Genomic DNA, 23,302 nt, shown 5'->3' with positions numbered 1-23,302 from the left:
AATTGGCCACAGAAGGAAAAAGCCATGATGAGCAGCCAAAAGCTGTAAGTCAAGGGAATGCTGAAGAGAAAGGAGATGAGGTTGCCATGTGCATTGTCAAGCTTCAGCAAAGCCAAAGAACTCTAAAGATTGCTCACCTGTCAGAAGATACTATCCCTGGGAGGAAACAAGCCTTCTTGTCTCTGAAACCATAAGCCAATAAATTCTTATTAAGCCAACCTATTGCATGGTAATTATTTGTCAGCACCTGAGAAATGAATACACCTGCCCTGTGATGAACAGAAGTGTGCGACAGGATGGAGGCAGAAGATTAGCTTTGGAGTTATTTTTGTAAGAACCTAGGAGTGAAATGGAGGATGCAGAGAAGTGAAGGTACTCCAGACTGATTCTGGAGGTGTGGAAATGGGGGGCTTGAGGGAGGCAGAGGAGTGGCTGAGTTCAGGAACATGGAATAAGTCTGCTATTCTAGTTTGCAAGTTGCCAGAATGCAATATACCAGAAATGGTATGGCTTTAAAAAAGGGGAATTTAATAAGTTACAAGTTTACAGTTCTAAGGCCCTGAAAATGTTCCAATTAAAGCAAGTCTATAAAAATATCCAAATTAAGGCACCAAGAAGAGGTTACTTTCACTCAAGAAAGGCCTATGAAGTTCAGGGTTTCTCTCACAACTGAGAAGGTACATGGTGAAAACAGCTTCTGCTAACTTTCTCTGCAAGTTTCTTGTTTCATGATGATCCCCACGGGGACAAATCCTTCTTTATCTCCAAAGATCTCTGGGCTCTGTGGTTCTTGAGGCTCTCACGTGGCTCTAAAAAAGAGAATCCTAAATACTTCCTCTTTTAAATAGGATTCCACTAAATTAATCAAGACCCACCTGGAATGAGTGGAGTCACAACTCCACGGAAGACATCTAATCAAAAGTTCCACCCTCAAATGGGTGAATCACATCTCCACGGGAACAATCAAAAAGCTCCCAACCAGCGATATTGAATGAGGATAAAGAGACACGGCTTTTCTGGGGTACACAACAGATTCAAACCGGCCCATCTGCTCACTGCAGTAGTGTGAGGCTGTGTGACGTTCAGTACACTTGAACATGTATGCAAGGATCAGAGTAGGAAGACCTGAGTGCCAGGTAAAGGTCCAGGGGCAATGGAGGTGAGGTTTGTAGACCACCTTGTTTGCAGTTTAGCGAACTCCTTAGAGGTGGGCAGCTTGGTGGTCAAGAGCTGAACTCTGTGTTCCAATCCTAACTCCCAATTTCCAGGCTGTGTGACCTCGGACAAGTTATTCTAGCTCTCTGTGCCTTGGTTTTCTCATCTGTAAAACGTTTGTGTGAATGAGTAAACAAATATGTATAAAGTATTCGGGACACAGGAAAGGTTTCTGAGATGCTGGCTGTGATTTTCAATCCCTTTGTCTGCCCTACACGGATGCAAACTTCACTCTGATGAACCAGAGGAACCTCATCTCCCGGAAAGTGAAGCCAACATCAGCTGGGAGAACTGCCGACCATCCCAAGGTTCTAGAGGGGCTCCGCCCACGGCGCCCCGCCCACACCCCGCCCCGCCGTCCCCTGCGGGGTGACGTCATTCGGGACCCAGGAGGCCTCGCGCGTTCCCCTCCCCGGGCGCAGGCCCGCGGCTCCGGGCCTTACTCCGCGCCGGGCTTTGGCTCACACCCTGGGCGGGGCTGGCCGGCGCTTCCTCCGCCGCCCGGGTATCCGCGGCAGCTTCGGGGCCACCAAGATGGAACTCCCTGGGCCGCTGGCCGCCCGGACCCCGCGCGGGGGCCAACATGGCGGCGATGGCCCCGGCCCCGGCCGGCTCCGGCGAGGACCAGGGCGTCCCGGCAGCCCGGGCCCCGCGCGCCGTCGGCTGCTGCTGCTACGGGGCGCCGAAGATGGCGGGTCCGGGCCGCGGCGCGAGGAGGCCCTGGCGGCCCCCGAACTGGGCCCGCCGCCCGTGGAGGACGGCGGCGCCGGCGACTCCTTCGTGGTGCTCCTGGAAGTAGCGCGCGGCGCCCCCAGCGAGGCCCCCGGGCGGCGGGAGGCCGAGCCCGGTCCTGGGCCGGCGCGGGGCGGGCGCATTGGGAGTCCCGCGGGTCGCCCTGGGCCGGGCTCGGGTGGTGCGGCCGCCAGCCCTGGCCCAGCCGCGGCCTTTGCGGGCACCATCACTATCAACAACCAGGACCTGTTGGTGTGCTTCGACAACGGCGTCTTCACGCTGGCCGCGCCGCCACCGGGTCCACAACCCGGGGGGCCTGTCGAGCCCTCCGAACCCGCAGCCGCCCTGGCATCCGGCGAGGAGGCCGCGAGGATGGCCGACGGCAGCTGCGGGGCCCCGAGCGCGGGCCCAGGCGGGCTGGGCTACCGCTGTCCCGAGCCGCAGTGCGCGCAGACCTTCGCCAAGAAGCACCAACTCAAGGTGCACCTGCTGACGCACGGCGGCAGCCAGGGTCGGCGGCCCTTTAAGTGCCCCCTGGACGGCTGCGGCTGGGCCTTCACCACCTCCTACAAGCTCAAGAGGCACCTGCAGTCGCACGACAAGCTGCGGCCCTTCAGCTGCCCCGTGGGCGGCTGCGGCAAGAAGTTTACCACCGTCTACAATCTCAAGGCGCATATGAAGGGCCACGAACAGAACCTGTTCAAGTGCGAGGTGTGCGCGGAGCGCTTCCCCACGCACGCCAAGCTCAGTTCCCATCAGCGCAGCCACTTCGAGCCCGAAAGGCCTTACAAGTGTGATTTTCCTGGTAACCGCGCGCCGAATGCCTATGGGGGAGGGCCGGGTGCTTCGCGGGGTTCCCAGGACCCTGTTAATGAAGCCAGGGGTGCGAGGCCCCGATGGCGATTGGAAATAGCCGAGCAGACCCAGGATACCAAATTCCGAGCCATGGAGCTGGTGCGGCATCACGCAGCCGCTTGCGGCCTATTCTAGCAGAATTTAAAATCGCTGGGCTCCTGAGTCGGAGTGGGAGGGGCGGGAATCTCAAGCGCGCCTGGGTTTGCATGCTTGTTCATTTCAAGTGCTTCCGTTTGGCGTCTCGACCCCCGCTCCGCTGCGGGGATATGACCGTGGGTTAGCGAGCGGTAATCGCAGCTCTCCTTTCCAGTGGTGAAAGGGACAGATTTCTGTTATGATGCTTTTGGTTAACGATGTTGTTCAAGCATCTTCGCAGACACTTGCACTGAGTGATGAGTCAGATCTTTGTTTTCCTCAGTCTCATCACTTAAAAATATTCAGTTATTGATTACTGAGTAAACAGGACAAACACCGGGCAGAAGGAACAAAGATGAATATGGCCAGATGCCAGATTTTAATGCACGGGAGGAATAATCCTGAGTCTGTGGGGCTTCGTGGGTTTTGGCCTCTTATCCTTTCATTTCCTTCGAGCTTCACAGCATTTATGTGCCTTTTATACTTTTATTTTCTTTGAACTTCCCGGTTTCGTGAAGTTTTAAAAATTGTCCTCATTTTACCCATTACGAAACCTAGACCAAGCAATGCTGACGAGATCCAGTGTGGGCTCCTTCCCCACTGTGTCTGCTTGCAGTTAAAGGGAATGTTAAAGAAAGACTCCTTCCTTCTCAGCCTACTATTAGGCAGATATCAAAAGGGACAGTGCTCACGAGGAGAAGAGATTGCTGGTTGTAAACATATAGCTCTTTGAGCTGGTAAGAATGGGCTGTTCCCTGGGGGAATAGGTAGAAGGCTGTACAGGTGGATGAACCTGCTGAGCCACGGCTGGGAGATGTGGGCTGGCTGTGGTTAGGGCATGGGAGGGGTGGTGGCAGGTGAAGGGAAATTGGGAGATTGTAGGAGGGCCAAAGAGAGGGTGGAGGGCCTTCCATGCCTCACTTATTAAAATAGAAGGAAACCTGTAACACGCACCTAGCATACTCCTAGCATGTCCTGTGTGGATGTACATATTATGTATATGCCCTATTCTAATAATGTATACAGTATGAAATATGCACATACTGAAAGTTTGAAAGAGTGAGATACACGACAGATACATTAGCAGGCTCTAATGTTTTTCTTCCATCTGGCAATGGACTGTCTTATGCAAGCCTCTGTGTAGACAGCATGCTTCAGGCCACTGTTTGAAACCTTTTTAATCATTTATTCTGGTGGAAATCAGATGGTGGCTTAGGCCTCAAGCTTGTAAAATGCACAAAGAGCATCATTCTGTCCAGCCTGGTTTAAGGCATGAGGTGTCCCCCTGAGGGTTTTGAGTTGGATGATTAGTGGGTACATCTGTCTGTGAGGTTGATAGAATTGGGAGAAGCCAGTAAAACACCATGAAAAGGGCCAGATGTGAGTTTACTGAGAGCCTGAATCTGACTTTGACAGTGGGAGAGGCAAGGAGACTCGGGAGGGAAGACTGGTGCTGAGGCAGAGTCAAAGGGGCTGATACTGCCTGAAGCATAGGGAGTGGTTCTTTTTGTGGCAAAGAGATTCATAGTATTCAGATTTTCCCAGCTGGGCCAGTGATTACACCAGAGCAGGGGCAGGGAGCAGATTCAGGCCAAAGAGGAGGACTTCAGGGTGGTTTAGGAGGGAAGATGGGCACTTCCCAGGAATGTGTGACTGGGTAAAGTGGAATTCTTGGGCCTGATCCTTTTACCCAGTGCTGTGTAGTGTCTCTGCTTGGTGATTCGCAGGTATGACCGTGGTACAAGTTAAAGGCTCTGTCAAGAGCTACAACAAAGAAACCTGTTAAACAACTTTCAACTTCATGTTCTCCACCATATCCGAGCAGTGAAGGTTTTTGTCAAAGGAGGACATGGATGTGGAGAGTTTGGGAGTTACAGAGAGAGGCTCATTTGACTTGGGGTGGGCCCTAGGCGGGGTGATGGTGAAAGCCATGTGAGTGAAGATTACAGTCTTAGCTTCTTTGACGAAACAGGAAATTGGCAGAAAGAAAAAGAGGGTTGGAGGTTGGCATCTTCAGAGAATGTCAGGGAGGAAATTTATAAATGTAGAGGGGCGAAAAAGTCTTATGACTGTTTTGTTGTCCTCCAGAGCTCTACCTCCGCACACAAAATCTTGTTCTTTATATTTACATTCTCTCAGGTGCTCTTGGGTATCACACAGGCAGCATTGGAATTTGAGTTCATGGAAGAGACACACATGTCTGCAAGATCAGTGCTACAAAACTGACAGGTGGCTGTGATTGGAAGACATCCTCTCAATCCATCTCAAAGTCATATTGCAAGAGGTGGCCACCTGGTGTCCTTTGGTTCCCATTGGCCACCTTGATTTTAGCTATCACAAAGCCAACTTTAATGCTTATATATTTTTTTTAGAGGTGCTTCTGCATCATCTTTTCCCCTTGTCTACTTTAGTGTAAACAATGTCCTGGAATTGTGACTAGCATTTTCTGTGTGGTCTAATTTTTGTTACACCAATGATGAGGGTTTGCTTTTTTCTTTGTTCAGGTTGCGAGAAGACATTTATCACAGTGAGTGCTCTGTTTTCCCATAATCGAGCTCATTTCAGGGAACAAGAACTCTTTTCTTGCTCCTTTCCTGGATGCAGCAAACAATATGACAAAGCGTGTCGACTGAAGATTCACCTGAGAAGTCATACAGGTAATGAACTAGGGAATGCCACATCATTTGAACACAGGATTTGTCTTGGTGTTAGCTGTGGTATTTATAATTATGTTATGTATGTTTTTTCTTTTATCAGGTGAAAGACCTTTTATTTGTGACTCTGACAGCTGTGGCTGGACGTTCACCAGCATGTCCAAACTCTTAAGGCACAAGAGGTAGTTTTTACATTATGGGATACATTACCAGTTTTGAAAATGAATGATTTGTTGGTCAGTAGTAGAAACCGGTGGATGAAATATCTGCAGATTTTTTTTTAAGTTTTAAAAATAAGAGCTCATCGCAGACAATTGGGAAAAATAAAAATTATTAAAAGAAAATCACTAGAATCTCATCATCTAAATATTTTTTTTTCTAAAAAATGGCTTTTTTAAAAAACTTAATTGCTATACTTTATATGCAGATCTGTATTTTTTTAACCAGTAATTGTAAAATAAGCTTTCCTGGTGTTACTACAAACTTTGCACTGTTCTGATGACTACCCTGAAGCAGTTGGCCTGTGTCCATCTAACACTAAGCACTTTGCACAGGCATCTTATTTAATCTTTACAACGGCTCTCTGATACTGATGTACGTATTCACCCTGTTTTACATGGATACTCAGTTTGGATGGTGTGTCCAGCCTTACACAACTGCGTGTGAGGGATTGAAAAATAAAAGTGTTCTTTAAGAAAAGACAACTCTTTAACATGTTGGCTTTGTTGAGCCCTTTAAGAATTACAGACAAGGCTCTGTGCAATCCTCGCTGACAAACTTGTTTATTATGGTGATTTCTAAACAATGAAAACAACCTCCTCAGTACATATGGGACTCAGCTGTTCCCACATTGAAGCAGCACTAATTGTTGGCTGACTCTGGGATCAGCCTCGGCATTGAAGTAGAATTTGTATTTGGGATGGCTAAATTGCAAATATGCCACATGGATTAGAGACAAAATTAAGATTTTCTAAAATGAACTGATGATTTTTTGGTAATGCAGAGAATTTGTAGCCTGGAATACTTTGCAGAATTTTCAATGAAGAATCATCTTTGAGATCTTATGTCTTGTTTTGGGTCAGTAATTCACATTTCCCTTTTGTCAGGAAACATGATGATGACCGGAGATTCACCTGCTCTGTGGAAGGTTGTGGGAAATCATTCACTAGAGCAGAGCATTTGAAAGGCCACAGCATCACCCACCTGGGCACAAAACCATTCGAGTGTCCTGTGGAAGGTATATATATAGTTTTTACATGGGCAGGCACCAGGAATTGAACCTGGGTCTCCAGCATCACAGGTGAGAAAACTCTGCCTGCTGAGCCACCGTGGCCCACCCTGGAAGGTAGATTTTAAAACATTTTCTAGAGTTTTAACTAAATACATCAACATTTATAAGTTTAAGTTGTTTGAAGGTAAGTTTTAGTTGCTTAGAAACAAGGTAGGTTTAAGTTGTAAGCATTACATTTCACTGGCTCATTTTGAATTAACTGCTGTGTTTTGGGAATAATATATTGGAAAGAGCACAGATTCTGGCTCAGATTTGGTTTGCATCCTGGCCTTGCCATGCCTTAGATCTGTGACAGTAAGTTAACCTGCTTAATTTGGTGGTTGTGAGGATTATATCAAATAACCTGAGGAAAATGCCTGTTTTTGCATTTGGCACATAGTAGGGACTCACTTAATAGTAGCTGTTCATATTGTGATTGGACAGCAGTCTTTGAGAAGGATATGATGGAGGTTTTTCTTTATAATGGGGTGTGCTGGCACCACACACTGTGTGTTGGGGCAGCAGGTGGCAGCATGTCTGATGGGCGTGTGTTCAAGTCCTGACCCCCCACTCACTAAGTGGGTAACCTCAGGCAAGTTTCTTCTCTGGGCTTCTGTTTCCTTATCTGGAAAATGGGCATAATAAACACCTACTGAAAGCTGGGACGAGTCCTTAGAACATAATGAACATACTACAAATGGCTTTAATAAGACACAGCTCCTCCTTTCATCAAAATTCCAGGTGGGAGGTGCAAACAGGTAGTGTTTGGGTGCTACGGGAGCACAGGGGTCCCATAACTGTTCTCAAGATGGGAGTGGCCTCCCAGGCAGCCGAAGAATGAGGAAGAGTTAGTCACAGAAATGTGATTCTGGATGTTGGAGGTAGAGGGACCCCCAGAGGTGCTGAGCAGCAAGCTGAGTGCTTAAGAAAGGAAGTGATCTGATCATACTTTTGATTGTAAACTCGGTCTTGTTTCAAGACTGAGAGTAGACAGGACTGTTGGGAGGTACCACAATCATCTCCGTGAGACAGAATGGTGCCCGGCCTGAGGTTTGGCAGCAGGAAGGGGCAGAAGGGCATAGGTGAAGTAAATGGGAGTTAGGAGTGAGAATTGCCAGTGCTTAGTGGGCGATTTGGATCCAGGTGGGGGTTGAGGGACGAGCAGTAGAGGTCAGTTTCTGTTGAGGTGGGGACACCAGAATGCTGGCTTGGAAGAAGAGGAGTTTGGTTTTGGAAGTGTTCTATTTAGGCCCTGCTGACTTTCCGCATTCAGGTCCTCAGAGCACAGCAGGAGGGGCGGAGCTGCCCTGGGAGCTGGTGGGTGGAACCAGGAGTGAGGTGGGTAACATGGGAGGAGTCCTTCAAGTCATGGAAGTGTGAGAAATGCTCTTGGAAGAGAGACGGCGCAGCATGTGATTGAGAGCATGGAATCTGGAGTCAGACTTCCCAGATTCTAACCCCAAGTCTGCCAGTCACTAGCTCTGTGACCTTGGACAAGGAGCATGAGCACTCTGTGCCTCGCTTCCTCATCTGCACAGTTGTAGTAAAGCCTTATGGAGTTGTTGTGACAGCTCAGTTAGTAAGCATAAAGGAGGAAGAAAAACGAATAAATATCCATTACCATCATCATTATTGCTAGCAAATAAAAGAGAGGGCCTAGGAGAAATCTGTAGGAGTGGCAGATTCAGGTGGAATGGTAGAAGAGGCACCCATAAGGAGACAAGCAGGAGGAGCAAGAGCAGTAGAGTGTGGTGGCATGGAATCTGAGAGGAGAGGAAGTTTGGAAAAGGAGGGAGGTGTTAGTTTTAAGTGCTGAGATGAGTCCAGAAAAAAAAAGAATTGTACAATGGGTTCCATGGACATGGTGGTTAGCATCTTAAAGAACAAGGCTCAGTGATGTAACAGGGTACAGGCCTTCCTTGGTGTACTGAGAGGTGGTCTGAGGGTGCAAGAGGGGATGGATGCCTCTTCTGAAGGAGCCTGAAGGAAGGAGGGAAGGTCAGTTGCTGAACGTTATGTCCTCAAGAGCTTTGAGCAAATCTGAATGTAGAAGAGCTGAGAGGAAGTTTGAATCCCACAGGAGCGAGAAGGGGCTATCCAGCAGTGGTTGAATGCACGTGTCTCTTGCGAGGTAGGTGCAGAGAAACTCAGAGCCCTGGCTGCGGGATGTGGGGGCGGGGCGGGGCGGGGGTGCAAATCTCCAAACTCTTCTGATTGCTGTGAATTGATAATTCTTGAATCTGGGTGATGGGTATAGGGATAAATTTCACTATTTTTTCTACTTTTGTAGATGTTCAAAATGTTCCATAATGAAAAATTTAAAAAACAAAAAATAAAAAATGCTGTCCTTTCCAATCATCACAGGAGGAGGAGGTAGGCCAGGCTTGGTAGAGAGAGAGAGAGAGAGAGAGAGAGAGAGAGAGAGAGAGAGAGAGTGTGTGTGTGTGTGTGTGAGTGAGTGTGAGTGTGAGTGTGAGTGTGAGGGAGGCACTCTGTTTGCAGTGTGTGTTGGTTGCTTGGCTTCAGTTTGAAGTGGTCACATGGGATGTGATGGGAGACTCTTAGGAGTTTGTGTGGTGGGGTCATTGGGGTTCAAGTATGTGGCTGAGTATATTACATGGAACCAAGTTTTGGGTGATTTTTGATTGGTCATCCCTGTAGGTGGCTAGCTGTCCTCTTGAATGAGGATGGAGCAGATTTCACCTAGTCAGAGGATTTAGAGGCACATTGTCAGGGATGTGCTGCTTTTACCCCTTGCCTGGGAGGGGTAACTTGGTGTGAGTGTGGAGGGCAGGGTGCAGGGGGTTGTATTTACTACTATCTTCAATCTCTAAAGAACTGACAAAAATCTCAGCAGATGTTAGCTGCAGTTAGAAAATACAGAGTTCTCAAACCTGGAAAAAAAGTTGCATGCCTGGTCATCAGAGGAAACACTCATTAAAAAGAAATAGATTTGCTGCCTGTGAAATTAGCAAATATCTTTGAAAATGAAAACTTGTTGCTGACAAGAACATGATGAATGTTCCCACGGTGGGTGATCATGTACCCTGACTGCTGTCCCCTGGGAAAGCAGCCTGATAGAGTGCATATTCACAGTCTTTGCTTTGTAATATTGAGACTACCTAGCCATCTGAAAAAAGCGGTCAGAGAACATGGTTGATACAGTGTCCAAGCACACATAGGAAGCAGTTAGTTGAAGGTGGTGAGACTGGAGGCTTTGTTCCCTCTGTTGTACTTCCCAAATGCTCTGTAACAAGCCTGTCCTGAAAACAAGTTTGAAGCTGTCTTTGAAAAGGAAAAAAGTTCAAAATTCCTCTCAGAGGTGGCCAGGCTTTCTCTTATCTTTGTAGACTCTTTTCCTAAAATATACCTCTTCCAGCCCTGGACTTGTCACCCTCCAGCCATCTGCCATAAGGGTCATGGTGTCAGCTGCCACTACCCTAGGCAGCTGCTAAGTCTGCAGGTATTGTTTCATTTGTTCCTCATATAACACCCCTGTGGGGTTGGTATCATTCCCATTTTATAGAAAAGAAAAAGATCCAGAAAATAAATACCTTGTCTAAAGGTACACAGCTAGTAGACGGTTGAGCTGGAGTTGAAACCCAGTCGTTCTGGTGCACAGTCAGGCTCTGTCCCACCAAGCCTTGCTGCCCTTGGTGGCTGTTTGTGCCCGAGCCTTGCGGCTCACTCAGCCTGTGTGGAGGCACCTCATTCATTCTTCATTTGCTCCCTGCTTCCTGAGACCCTTTTTCTATTCTCCCAGGAGGAATGCTGTATCCTCTGTTTCCGGAAAACTCTGCTGTTTCAGTGCTAATTTTATTCTGCCCTTTATTATACTAGCTGATTGTTCATGTCCCTATCAGATTACAAACTTCTAACTACCCGGAACTCTGCTTTCCTTCTTTGTGCCCCTACAGCGCAGCGTTCCAACCTAATGTGAAAGCTGTGAATTGGTGAGGGAAGGAAGGAAAGGTTGATTGTGGTTTTGAGTTGTTCCCCTCAGACACCTGTGTGGAGTGTGCTGTAGCTTTATTGATGCTGGCTAAGAGTTAAGTCCATCTGGGAGTACCAGCCTGGGGTCCCTCTTGTGCTACTCAGGGCCATTTGCCTGGCTCTTCTGAGTATTAGTTTCTCAGTGGTGAGATGAGAGGAATTGGCTTGGGTGATCTGCCAAGGTAGTTTTCAACTCTAAACATTTTAGCCTCATAGTTATTTGTGTAGTAATAGCTTACTAGAGTTCTCATAGAAGCTTTTAGCAATTTAGGGAATACTTTATGTGACTTAATCCTCCAAATAGCTATGTATATTGAGTGAAGAAGCACACTCAGAGGTAATTCATTGGAGGCCACACATTTTTACTTGGCTGATGCAGGACTCAATCCTTTGTTTACTCTATCTCTTGCCTTTTAAGAACTGAGTTTGTCCTCTATTTGAATTCTTTGTGATGCTACTCTTAGGAACATTTCCTTGCCAGCAGCTCTGGCATGGAAAGGCAGTGTCTCTTGGTTTGATGTGATGAGGCAATGTTGACAGCTGTTTCTTGATAATCCTCAGGTTTAAAACATGTTACTCTTTTTTTTCTAGGATGCTGTGCTAGATTCTCCGCTCGTAGTAGTCTGTACATTCACTCTAAGAAACACCTTCATGATGTGGATGCTACGAAGAGCCGTTGCCCTGTCTCCAGCTGTAACAGACTCTTCACATCCAAGCACAGCATGAAGACTCACGTGGTCAAGCAGCACAACCTGCGCCAAGGTCTTGCCACTTTCATTGTCTCTTGGGGAGCTTCCCTGCTGTGTGTGCTCGGCATATGTCAGAAGCTGCCCCTGGGAGAAGAGCAGCAAAAACAGGGTCATTCCTTCCTCTTCAGGTTTTAGAAATTACCTGGCTTTCAGGTTAAATGGATCTTATCCAGGGGGTCTTGATGGTCCATGGGCCATGCTTGCCCAGCTCTTTTAGACTTTCGAGCCTCTGACCCTCTAACCCCTCCTTTCTCATTGAAGGGCTTCCCTGGAAGGATTTTCAGCCTTTCACTCCATGAGGCTTTCCTAGCTCACATCTCCTGAATCTGTCTTCCACTGTGACCTTTGTCCTGAATTCTGAGCCTGCACCTCTGATATTTCCATCTCTTTACAAGTCATGTTCGTTCTAAGCAGTGACACTCAAGTCCATTGCTATTCAGCATTTTGCAATTTCACAAATATATACTGGAGGCCCAATATGTGCAAGGGACAGACATTCAAAAAAACATTAAGTAAATATTACCAGAAAACACAACATAATGGTTAAGATAGCAATCTTGGCAGGGAACCAAACCCAAATTCAAATTCTGGCTCCAGGACTTCCTTGCCTGTTTGACTTTGGGCAAGTTACTCAACCTTAAACCTCAATTTCTTCATCAGTAACAAAAGAGTTAAGAACCCTTACCCGGCAGACCCAGTGTGAGGGTAAATTGCCAGAACAATCAAGTGCCTGGAAGAACCTAAGGCACAGGGCTGGCAGCATGCCAACGGAAGTTACTAACTCACTGTGAAGTTGATTTCCAAGTGCAAAGGAAAGTTGCACTGTGAAGTTGATTTCCAAGTGCAAAGGAAAGTGATTTCCTCTAGGAGGTAGGAAGCCATTGATGATCAGAGAGAATTTTGTATAAGGACATACCGTTAGGGGGAAGTAAGGACTGGAAGTGATGAGAGAGGAAAAAATTCTGCCAGTCCAGATGGGGTGAAGTAGAGGTTTCTGAGCACCTGAAACCGGTTGGATGAGTGCCTGGTTACCATGGGTGTTTGGCCACACTGAGGCATGAGATCCAGAAAGCCACCTCTCTAGGACCTTATCCACTGTTCTATGGGCAGGACCTTGAGTGAGGCTGGGCAGTTGCCCAGCTGCCTTTGCCCAACTTTTTCTAGGCTCGGGCTGGAGCACTCACCCTTACCATGCTCTTTGGGTGCGTGGTGGGATACAACAGCTGGTGTGGCTGGGGAAATTTCAACAGCTGTGGAGTTACCTCTGCTTCTCCGAGTGCAGGGGAGGCCTGTGTGTGTCACCAACCAGGCCCTTTTGCTTGCCCCTTGTTTGACAGGCACATCCTGGTGTAGGCAGAGCACCGGCCTTTGGTCTTAGTGACTTTCAGCTCTGTGATCCTGGCAGATAACATCTCTCTGCCCCAGTGTCCTCTTTAAAATAAGGAAGGTGACTAGAGTGGTTCCCAGAATGAAGTGACTTGCTCACGTGCCTGGGACAGAGCTCGGTGAGAGGAAGTGTTCTACGAGTGTGCCTGTCCTTCCTCCTGCTCCTCTCATCCTACTTACTCCCACCTTGGAATCTTGACCCCTGGGACCACAGTCACTTCATAGGAATTGATACTCTGCTTTGTACTGAGAGATGTTACCCTTTCTTCTTGATTCTTAAGTGTCTTGAGGGCACGGGGTGTAGTGTGTTACCTAATTCCTGTCGGAGGCAGCCTCTTTGCTCACAGAGGCCCTCTATAATCAGATCCTATCTCTGTCTCTGACCTCATCTCCCACCACTGTCCTCCTTGGTTTATGCTCCCAGGCCAAATTCTTTGCTGTTTCCCCAATAAGTCCGGCCTCTCAGTTTGCTTGTGCTGTTCCCTCTCATGGCCTGTTTTCCCACTCAGCTAGTTCAGAAGTCAGCATTGGCATCATTTCTCTCAGGTGAGCTTTCTTTCAGTCCTGAAGGAAATGTGGCATGTGGGACCATCTCAGGGGCTTAGTATTGCTCTCTCTGCATTGACCTCCTGTACCAGATATCAAGAGCAGATGAAAATAGGCATTTAGTAACTTCCGTTGGCATGCTGCCAGCCCTGCGCCTTAGGTTCTTCCAGGCACTTGATTGTTCTGGCAATTTACCCTCACACTGGGTCTGCCGGGTAAGGGTTCTTAACTCTTTTGTTACTGATGAAGAAATTGAGGTTTAAGGTTGAGTAACTTGCCCAAAGTCAAACAGGCAAGGAAGTCCTGGAGCCAGAATTTGAATTTGGGTTTGGTTCCCTGCCAAGATTGCTATCTTAACCATTATGTTGTGTTTTCTGGTAATATTTACTTAATGTTTTTTTGAATGTCTGTCCCTTGCACATATTGGGCCTCCAGTATATATTTGTGAAATTGCAAAATGCTGAATAGGAAATTTATAAATTTATTGGTATTTCTTTGTATGAAAATTATCATTCTTAATCTTTGGCAAGGAGCAGAGTCCTTAAAATAGCCAAGGGAGTTTTTAAAAAAAATTTGAGAAAGACGTAGTTTTACATTTTTAGTTTCTCAAAGGAGTGTCTACCATTTTCTTTCAAAATGTTTTATCGAGACGAAGAGATGTTTATTCAAGAAGTGCTAATAAATGGATCATTTTTTTTAAACTTTGAAGTAATAATCACTAAAGAAGATATATTCTGAGTTTGGTTGTCCTTTTTGGCTTCTTTCACAGGTTTGCATTAAAAATGATAGGCGTTCCACCTGGACTTTTGCAACTTTAAAGTGTGGATTTGCGGTTAGCTGACAATTGGTGTAGAGGAATGGAACCATAGAACTGAGAGAACCTTCCCCTCTGATTTTTGTGCATTTCTTTTTTTTTTTTTTTTTGCATGGGCAGACTCTAGGAAATGAACCTGGGTCTCCGTCAAGGCAGGCGAGAACTCTGCCACTGAGCCACGGTTGCCCACCCTGTGCATTCTTTTTATAGTCAGAGAGTTGTTGGGAAGTACAGCCCTGAGCCTCATTGGCTCTTTCCCTTATTATCCCATCCTCCTGTTTGTTTGGTACTTGAAAGGTCTATGATTGCTATGTCCTTGCCTGCAAACCCCCAACTTGAATATTCACTGAATGTTTTTGGAAAGGTGTTGGTGTTTATTATTCCCGTAAGTGAATGGCAGATAATCATCAAATATCTGAAAAGCGTTAGGACCAAAAGTGAAGACTCCAAATGAAGAGGAAGGGATCTGTTAGAATTAGTTGTACATAATGGCTAAGTGCTGCTTTTGGGCCAGGTGCTAGGCTAGATACTGAGGGTGCAGAGATGGGTCAGTGTAATAGAACCCAGGAGTTGGGAAGGAGGAAGGAGAGGGGAGGGGAGGCTATAGAGAGTGGAGACGTTGGCCCCTGGGGTGGCATGCCCACCAGGAAAAACTTCAGCTGGTGGGCATATTTCCAGGGATACATCTCCAGAGCATGAGGCTGGGCCTGGTGCCCAAGTCCTGTGCCTTGAGCTGGAGCCTTATGTCTACCCCAGAGCCAGGCCAAGCAGGTCACTCTTATTTCCATTGATCACCCCCAGATGACTCAAGTCAACTTTGGGGGGTAGCAGGTGGCTGTGGAGAGGGATAGAGAATTCAATGAGACATAAGCTGATGTGAGCTGATTGCACAGATTCCCAGAGCCAGAGCTCACCTTGTAAGTGACTTCCTTTGAGGGGTTGGGTTCTGTGGAGAAGTTACATTCTTCTCCAGGGTAGGTACTATGGTAAGAAGAAATAGTACAGGCTTTGAAGCCAGAAAGACCTGGATTCACATCTTGCCTCTATTAGTTAGTGGGACGTAGGGAAAGTTATTAATCTCTCCTAAGTTGTCTCTGGAAAAATCCCTGTTAGCTTGAGGATTTGAGATGGTGTATGAGAAATGTGGTATGTCATCAAGCAGTCCCTTCCTTTAGCTGTGTCTGTTGGCCACCTTTGGTGTACCAGGCAGGGGCCCCAGTCAGTGGTACCTAGGCCACAAGATGCATGAAGAAGACCTTGAGGGTCACTTGATAGCATCTTGAGCATAAACAAAATTTCTTGGTCTTCTGAGTTCATAAAGTAACTGGAAAATTCATTCTTTTTTCAGATCTTCTAACACAGCTAGAAGCTACAAGCTCTCTTACGCCCAGCAGTGAACTTACCAGCCCAGGACAAAGTGAGCTCAATAACATAGACCTAGTATCTCTCTTTTCTCACGCATCCGGTAATGGTAGTAGTTCGGCAGGTGCGTCAGACATGGCATTGGTGAACTCTGGAATCCTGACTATTGATGTAACTTCTGTGAACTCTTCTCTGGGAGGGAGTGTCCCTGTTAATAGTAACTCTTTGGGGCAGATGGACCCACTGGTGTTGGTCGCCAACAGTGACCTTCCTCCAAGTCTGGATAGTCCCCTTGTTCTTGGGACAACAGCTGCGGTTCTTCAGCAGAACAACTTAAATATCGATGATGTGCAGACTGTAAGTGCAGAAGCATTAGGTTGTCTGGTATCTCTACCAGCAAAGAACTTGAGTCAAGATCCACAGGCTTTGACTTCTGGCAGTAATTTAGCATTGAACCTAAGCACACTGACCCCTTCAAGCAGCCCCCGTGGAAACAGCAATGTCCCAGAACTGCTGACTCCAGTCAAAGTGGAACAGAACTTGACTCCTGGCTCCGATGTTGGGCAGCAGGAAGGAAACAAAGTGGTGACCCAGTTTGTGTTCTCCAATCCAGCAGAAAACTACAATACTCAGAAAGATACAGATCTCAGTACAGTGACCGGCAACCTATATTTGGTATGAAGGGTACTATATTCCGTCACCACCACATAGCTCACTTGTATTATACTCAAATTTGAGGATATTCTGGAATAATCATTCACATGCAGACTTTCTTACTGTTTTGCAAAAGGACAGAGCCCTGGACTACAAGTCTGGATATCTGAATTCTGCTCTTGATTCTGGACCTGACTAGTTTTTACGGCCTTGGAGCAAATCACTTAATTTATCAGAGTCTTGAATTCTCTTTTATTTCCAAAATAAGGGGTTTTGGCTAGACAATTTCTAAGCTCCTGTTCTGTAATTCTGTGATAATGTGTTTCTTTTCTTAAAAAACATTGGGATATTTATTTGTGTTGGACTGTGTGGCCTTCGTGCTTCTCACGTAATAAAAAGTCCTAGAGTTACTATTGACCAGAGGAGGGGTAATCATGACATAAACCATCTCTAAAGGTTTAATGGAAACTTTAAAACCATGCCAGAATATTTTTTAAAAATTAGAATTGACAAAACTAAAAAGGAGTGGTTTGTGAGCCTTCATTCCTGCAGGGTTATAAAAGTTCTCCAGTTTTAAGTCTGGACATTTAATATACTTCTAATTATATTTCTGTCAATTAAACATTTACTATAATTTAATTTAAGTAATTTAAAGACTATTGGGAAAGAGTTCAAATGACTTTTTCTCCAGTCTCAGATGGGAATGATCAAAGAGCTTTTTTCTTTGTGGTACAGGTTAAATTTATGGCAATATTTATATTGTTCAAAAATGTTAAATCTATGCTCGTTTTGGTAGCACATATACTAAAATTGGAACGATGCAGAGATGATTAGCATGATTAGCACAAGGATGACATGCAAATTGGTGAAGCGTTCCATATTTAAAAAAAAGAAAAATGTTAAATCTTGCATTAGAATTCCTTATGAGGGAACACAGTAACTGATCTACCGTGGCGCTTGCTTTTGCTATTCTTAGTCTGCAAGACGTGTAGTCTCTGTCTCCTCTTCTGGTGTCTCATTTTGTCACTGTCATGGCTACACCTCTTAACATTTGCCTAGGTTGCCACAGCAGCTGCCAAGTGGACAGGTAAATGGGCAAGGGCTGGGAGATGGGTTGCAGTTGAGAGCGAGGTGGGAAGTCAGTCCCCATGTGCAAGGACTGGTGCCTTGGTAGCCTAGGAAGCTGTAGGTCTCTTGTGCCCCACTGCATTTCCAGAACATAACTGGGTGGAGGCAGGAGAAGCTAGCAGGGTCTTCATCCTAACCCCTTGTTCGTTTTCTTGCTAGCTTTGTGACCTTGGGCATCCTCGCTTCTCTGAGTACAAATGGTGTTTGGTGAATGGGTTACAGGTATGCCACGAGCTGTTGAGGGGTGTTCTTTCCTCTTCTTCTTTTGTAGTGATAAATATCAAACCGTTTTTCTTATAAAACACTCATAAATGTACAGCAGTTGAAGTCCTGTTTGAGTACTGTTTGGCTCCCTCAGTAAAATTCCAAATTCAGTAACAAGTATTGCCTTGGTATATAAGACTTTTAGTAAAGTACCTGCTGCCAGGGAGGCCTCTGTGGTGGTTATATGAAATAGGCCCTCCCCCAGGTTGGTCATAGAAATATTATGTGGCATATTATGAAAATATTAGGAAGTGCTCCAGTAAATTAATCCTGAGTCACCAAGGAAAGGCTGGTTATTACTTTCAAAACGCAGAGAAGTGTGTAACTCATTTTATAAAAATTTCTGTGTAAAATATTTTGATATGTTTTAAACTTTGGAGGAATAAACTTCTCTGAATAATAAAACTATGTACATTGTTCCAAGTCTGATTTTGTTTAGCTATAATTGGATGTAGCATTTGGTTTCATATGCCTTTGCTGGAGATCCTAAAATGATTATTGGAGCCTTAATATGTTCAAGAAGCAGTATATTAAATGTCAGTAGTTCACATGCTACCCTTCCTTTGCTGTTTAGCTCGAGTGACTGACACACTTTTCTTTGGTCTCAGGAAAGTGGGGGCTCAGCAAGAACTGATTACCGAGCCATTCAACTAGTCAAGGAAAAAAAGCAGAAAGGAACTGAGAACAATTCAGGTGAGGATGTGTGTGCTACAGTGGCTGGTTTTTAAGGTCATGCTTTCTTCTGATGGAAATAGAGATCTGAGTTATGTACAGAAGAGACATAGAGTGGGAAATTCTGTGTTCTTTTTTAGTACTTTCACATTCAAAATTCCATTTTATCTTTTATCAACTCCTTCATTTTAAGTGAATTTAAAAAAATTAATGGCACAATTCCCAGCACCAGAATGGACATGTTTTCTTAACCTAAAAGAGCTGTATGAAATTTAGGGCTTGCTAGTTCATACGTCTGTTGCTTGGAAGACTTCTAAAGTAAAGAAGCAAAGCAGGCCAGGTGCCAAAAAAGCAGAGATGGGATCTGAAGGTAATTGGCTTTGGCCTTTGCCTTTGGTATCGAGAACCATCCCTGGGGCAGTGGCAGCCAATCCATGGCACCTGCTTATGGTCGTCATGTGGCATTATAGGCCCCATTTTCAAGAGTTGTGTCAAAATCTTCTTATTTTAAAATGCCAGCAGTCTATTTGAATTTTTAAAAGAAACACTGTGCAGAGCAAATAAGACCTGCCAGTTTGTCACCTCTTGTGTAAATCTTGAAAATGTAATAGTGGGATGCAGTGCTTAAAGGAAACGATTGAATCCTTTTGTAAAGGTAACAGTGAATTCTTCTTTTAACACTCCCTCCATATATATATTTGTGTACTTCACTTGTCTATTTATTTTAAAAATATAAGGTGTCTATAGACTCAGCAATTTACTCTTAAATCTTGCTCTTCATTCTTAATATTGTGGCTTCTTATTTAAAATAAATACTTCTTATCTGTTAATCAGTTTTCTTGAAGCAAATATTTCCCCAAAATGAATATTGTACATGTCAGTGTTACTTGTGAGTTAGAAAGAGTTAAAACCTTCACTATTCATAAAATATCAAAATGGAGCTTATAGGGAAGGTTGGAGAAAATATGTGGTGGTGTTGGTGGAAATCCATAAGTTCAAGAATTCACCAAACATCAGGCAGAACCAGTAAAAGATGCCATATGAGTTTATTTATCTTGGTAGATAGTTTTGAATTTTTAGGAAAAAATACTAAAAATATTTGGGTATATAAAATGCACATGCATCAGTGTAACATATATAGAAGTGGTTCTGTTTTTAAAAAATTGTTTTTGTAAATACTTCGACATTATCTTTAAAAAATAAGGACACTGTCAGGGATTGAATCATGTCACTTAACAAGACGAATGTTCAAGTCCTAACCCTAGGTCCTGGAGTGTGACCCAGTTTATAAATGGGATCTTTGAAGATCCTTTAAGATGAGGTCAAATAGAAACAGGGTAGGCTTAATCCAGTATGACTGTAGTGCTTGTAAATACGAAAGAAATTTGCATAGGAAAGTAAGCCGTAGGAGGAGACTAGAGACAGATGACTGTGATGGGGACAGAGATTGCTCTCAAGCCACCACAAGAACGCCAGAGTCTTCACAGAAAGCATGGCCTGCCAGTACCTTGGACATCTAGCATCCCAAACTGCAACAACAAATTCCAATTGGTTAAGCCAACGTGTCAGTAGTATTTTGTCATAGCAGCCCTAATAAGCTAAAATGTTTTGGTACCAAGAATGGGGGGCTGCTGTGACAAATACCTAAAAAATGTGGAAATGGCTTTGTAATTGGGTAAGTGCATAGATGCTGGAAGAATTCTGAAGTGCTTGATAGAAAAAGCCTAGATTGGTTTGAAATGACTGTTGATGGAGCTATGGACATTAAAGGCAATTCTAGTGAGCCTCAGAAAAAAGCGAGAAGAGCTGTAGAGAAAGTCCCCCTCATCTTAGAGATTACAGACCTCATCACAAATAGAATGTTGGTAGGAATAGGGATGTTAAAGGTGTTTCCAGTGAGGCCTTAGGAGGAAATGACAATGCGTTATTGGGAACTGGAGGAAAGGCGCTTCTTGTTTGAAAGTGACAGAGAACTTGGCAATATTGACTTCTGATGTCAGATGGAAGGCACAACTTGAAAGTGATGAACTTGAATATTTAGCTGAGGAGATTCCCAAACAAAGTGTGGAAGGCACTGTTTGATTTCTCCTTGTCACTTAACACTAAATGTGAGAGGAAAAAGAGATAAACTGCAAGTGGAACTGCTAAGCAAAAAGGAACAAGCATTTGAGAATTCCCAGCCTATGCAGACGGTGTGCTCTGAAACTAGGGCTAGAGCACTCAAGTAGGGTCTTCCCTGAGTTTCTAGGAAGTGAGTTCACAGAAAGGGGCTGCATGTGGAAACATGGCTGGACAGTTGTTTGCTAAGAAGATTAGTGGTATAAGTCATGGATTCCATTAGCCATCTCAGCTGAAGTTACAATGGGAGATAGAATTGTCCAGGAAGGATCTCTGGAAGATCCTTTTGTCTGATGGCTTGGATCCCTTTCAGTTGCACAAAGAAGGCAGCAAGGATTTGCGAATTTTGTATGAGAAGAAACACTGTAAGCCTGGATGGAAAGGGACAGAGATGGGTCAAATGAGGAAAGAATGACCAAGAGCAGAGTCATGGAAACACAAGAAAGCGGATGGGGGCTACTACTCTAGTGCTTGGAGCTGAAGAGAATTGGAGAGAAGGTGACACTTGAAGAGGGTAGGGCTGCTGCTCTAGCAGGCCCAGAGGACAAAGCATCGAACCACAGATGACTCTCAAACCTTGGTGTCTAATGGACCTGTGACCCAATAGACACGTTTTCTATCTCATTTCTTCCTTCTGGATTTAGAATGTCAATCATATGCCTATCCCACTACTGGATTTTGGAAATAAATAACTAGACTTCTTAGGCTTCACAGGCCCATTGACAGAAAAAGAACAAATCTTAAGAAATAATAAAATCAGAAATTGAATTGAAACAGAAAATTATAGAATGAATAAATCCTAAAGTTGAATAACTGACTCAATGACCAGACCAATAAAATGGGGACCACTGCCTAGCTCAGGGGTCACAAATGCAAACAAAACCCTGAAGGGCAGTGGTCTGGTAATGTGAGTGGGTGTGTGTGCTTGCTGTGGCCAGGAGTGCTGTGTGGTCCTGCGAATCAGAGAGTTAGGATGCCCCTCACTCCTGGGCCCTCCTTGCCAGGCATTCATGGGGATACAGTATGGCTGGATCTGCACACGTTTAAAGAAGAGTCAGAAGTCAGATTTTAATGTGAAATTTTTAGTGTTAAAGTGTCACAACCTCAGATTTTAAGAACCATCCTGCATAGGCCAAACAATATATATCTTTTAGTGGTTATAGTCCCTAGGCTGTCATTTCCTACCTCTGTCTGAGCAATTTTACCAAGAAAATAAAAGAAAAAGCATAAAATTCCACAGAAAACCAAGATGTAAACAGATACTATGTAAACTGTGGTACAAATGAAAGAGTACTTGCCAAAAATGCATAGTTTTCCAGGAGAACAAAAATCACCATTATTTAAGAATAAGAATATGAACAATAACCGTGAAGAAAATTGAAAATATCAGAGGCTCCCACTTGCCTAGATGATTACCTAGACAAATTTTTCTACTGCTTTGTGGAATTTGTACAGTAAACATTGTTCCAGACCCATAGGAAATAGGAAATTTCCCATAATTTGGGTGCCAAAACCTGACAAGGATATGAGAAGGTCACCCCCCAAAAAAGCTGCAGATTGATGATTTACAGAAATTCTCTAAAAAAAGTATAGTTAGGTTCTGGTAATATATTCAGTATAATAATTTCTCAGATGGGGTTTACTCAGATACTTGACTTAGTGTTAGGAAATACATTTAAATGTGGTTTTATCACAATAATAGGTCAGTAAAGAACTTCATTTTGTAAACACAGCTGGTATTTGATTTAAAAATATGATATTCCTTGCTGATCAAAGTAGGAATGGAAAGACACCCCATGAATGTAATAAAGACTCTGTGACCCTCCAACAGCCAACAGCTGGCTACTGTCATACTTAAGGGTGACCTGGCAGAGGCATTCTACAGGTGCATTCCAGGAGTCACACAAGAGTTACTTTTACAGCCACTGCTCTCCTGTCACTTCACATTGTTCTGGAGGTAAGTCTGTTGTAAGAACAGCTGGGTATATTGATAGACACCTTTTTGAATGCAGTTGCATAGGAGCAAAACTCGTAGAATGTGTACCAGTGAATGGATAGTGGATTTTTCCCTCAGTGTTAAGATTATGGATTTTTGTTGTTGTTTATACTCATTTCTGTTTTTATATTTGGAGATACCTTAATTATGTAACATTAAGAAAAATTTATCTTAAAGCCCCCATTTAAGTAATGAGCAATAGAGAAGCTGTTCCCCTGGGATAGAAGATGTCAGCCAAAGTTGTACCTGGGCATTTGAGACAGCCTTATAAGATTTGTGATGAGGGTCCTCACTTGTCCTCTTTTGTAAACCAGGGACTTCTGTCTAGAATCAGTCTCCATTCCCAGAGGCTGGGAATGGGGAGGAGTAGGAAGGGAGAGCTTGTCCTCTCATGGAATGCAGAGGAAACAACATAAAAACAACACACACACACACACACACACAAAGTATCAGTTTGGTAATCAGCACAGAAGAGGCCAGAATGTATGAGTTTGAGACTTGAGAAAATCCTTGGTGTTTGCTCATGGGATGAGTGAAGACTATGAACTCAATGTGGAATTAGAAGTCTCCACATTGACTTGTAGCCCTGGATGGCCCCAGTGCAACTCCAGCTTGCAGAGCTGGAACCAACTTTTCAGATCAGCCCTTGTGGGTGGAGCAGGGGGATGAGGCTGTCTGCTGTGCTTGGTGCCACTGGCTTATGGGGATTGTTATAGTTGAGCAGAGCTTAAACATTTTAGTGACTAGTTGGGTCGAAGT

The 23,302-nt window shown here is 44.7% G+C and overlaps 1 protein-coding gene and 1 non-coding gene across 7 annotated transcripts in view; both read left to right on the top strand.

Annotated features, from left to right (window-relative positions):
• Positions 1 to 1,618: 1,618 nt before the first annotated feature.
• ZXDC (ZXD family zinc finger C) overlaps positions 1,619 to 23,302 on the top strand; it is a 47,130-nt gene continuing 25,446 nt past the window's right edge. Inside the window, exons 1-9 of one of the 6 annotated variants that reach the window (XM_077116293.1) lie at positions 1,619 to 2,752; positions 5,442 to 5,594; positions 5,695 to 5,773; positions 6,698 to 6,828; positions 11,446 to 11,616; positions 15,698 to 16,386; positions 17,653 to 17,715; positions 18,366 to 18,450; positions 22,379 to 22,504. In XM_077116293.1, coding sequence (XP_076972408.1) covers positions 1,750 to 2,752; positions 5,442 to 5,594; positions 5,695 to 5,773; positions 6,698 to 6,828; positions 11,446 to 11,616; positions 15,698 to 16,386; positions 17,653 to 17,715; positions 18,366 to 18,450; positions 22,379 to 22,504 — 2,500 coding nt within the window. In that variant the 5' untranslated portion in view covers positions 1,619 to 1,749. Of the gene's footprint in view, positions 2,753 to 5,441; positions 5,595 to 5,694; positions 5,774 to 6,697; positions 6,829 to 11,445; positions 11,617 to 15,697; positions 17,716 to 18,365; positions 18,451 to 22,378; positions 22,505 to 23,302 lie in introns of those variants that run through there. The other 5 variants (XM_077116289.1, XM_077116290.1, XM_077116291.1 and 2 more) reach the window with 5 other exon arrangements.
• LOC143647477 (U6 spliceosomal RNA) lies at positions 17,146 to 17,250 on the top strand. The gene has a single exon (XR_013158104.1). It is a non-coding gene; the product is annotated as a U6 spliceosomal RNA (small nuclear RNA).

This window comes from Tamandua tetradactyla, chromosome 9 (assembly GCF_023851605.1).
Source record: "Tamandua tetradactyla isolate mTamTet1 chromosome 9, mTamTet1.pri, whole genome shotgun sequence".
Lineage (NCBI taxonomy): Eukaryota > Metazoa > Chordata > Mammalia > Pilosa > Myrmecophagidae > Tamandua > Tamandua tetradactyla.
Note: the sequence above shows the minus strand (reverse complement) of the source record. Positions and strands in the feature narration are given on the sequence as shown.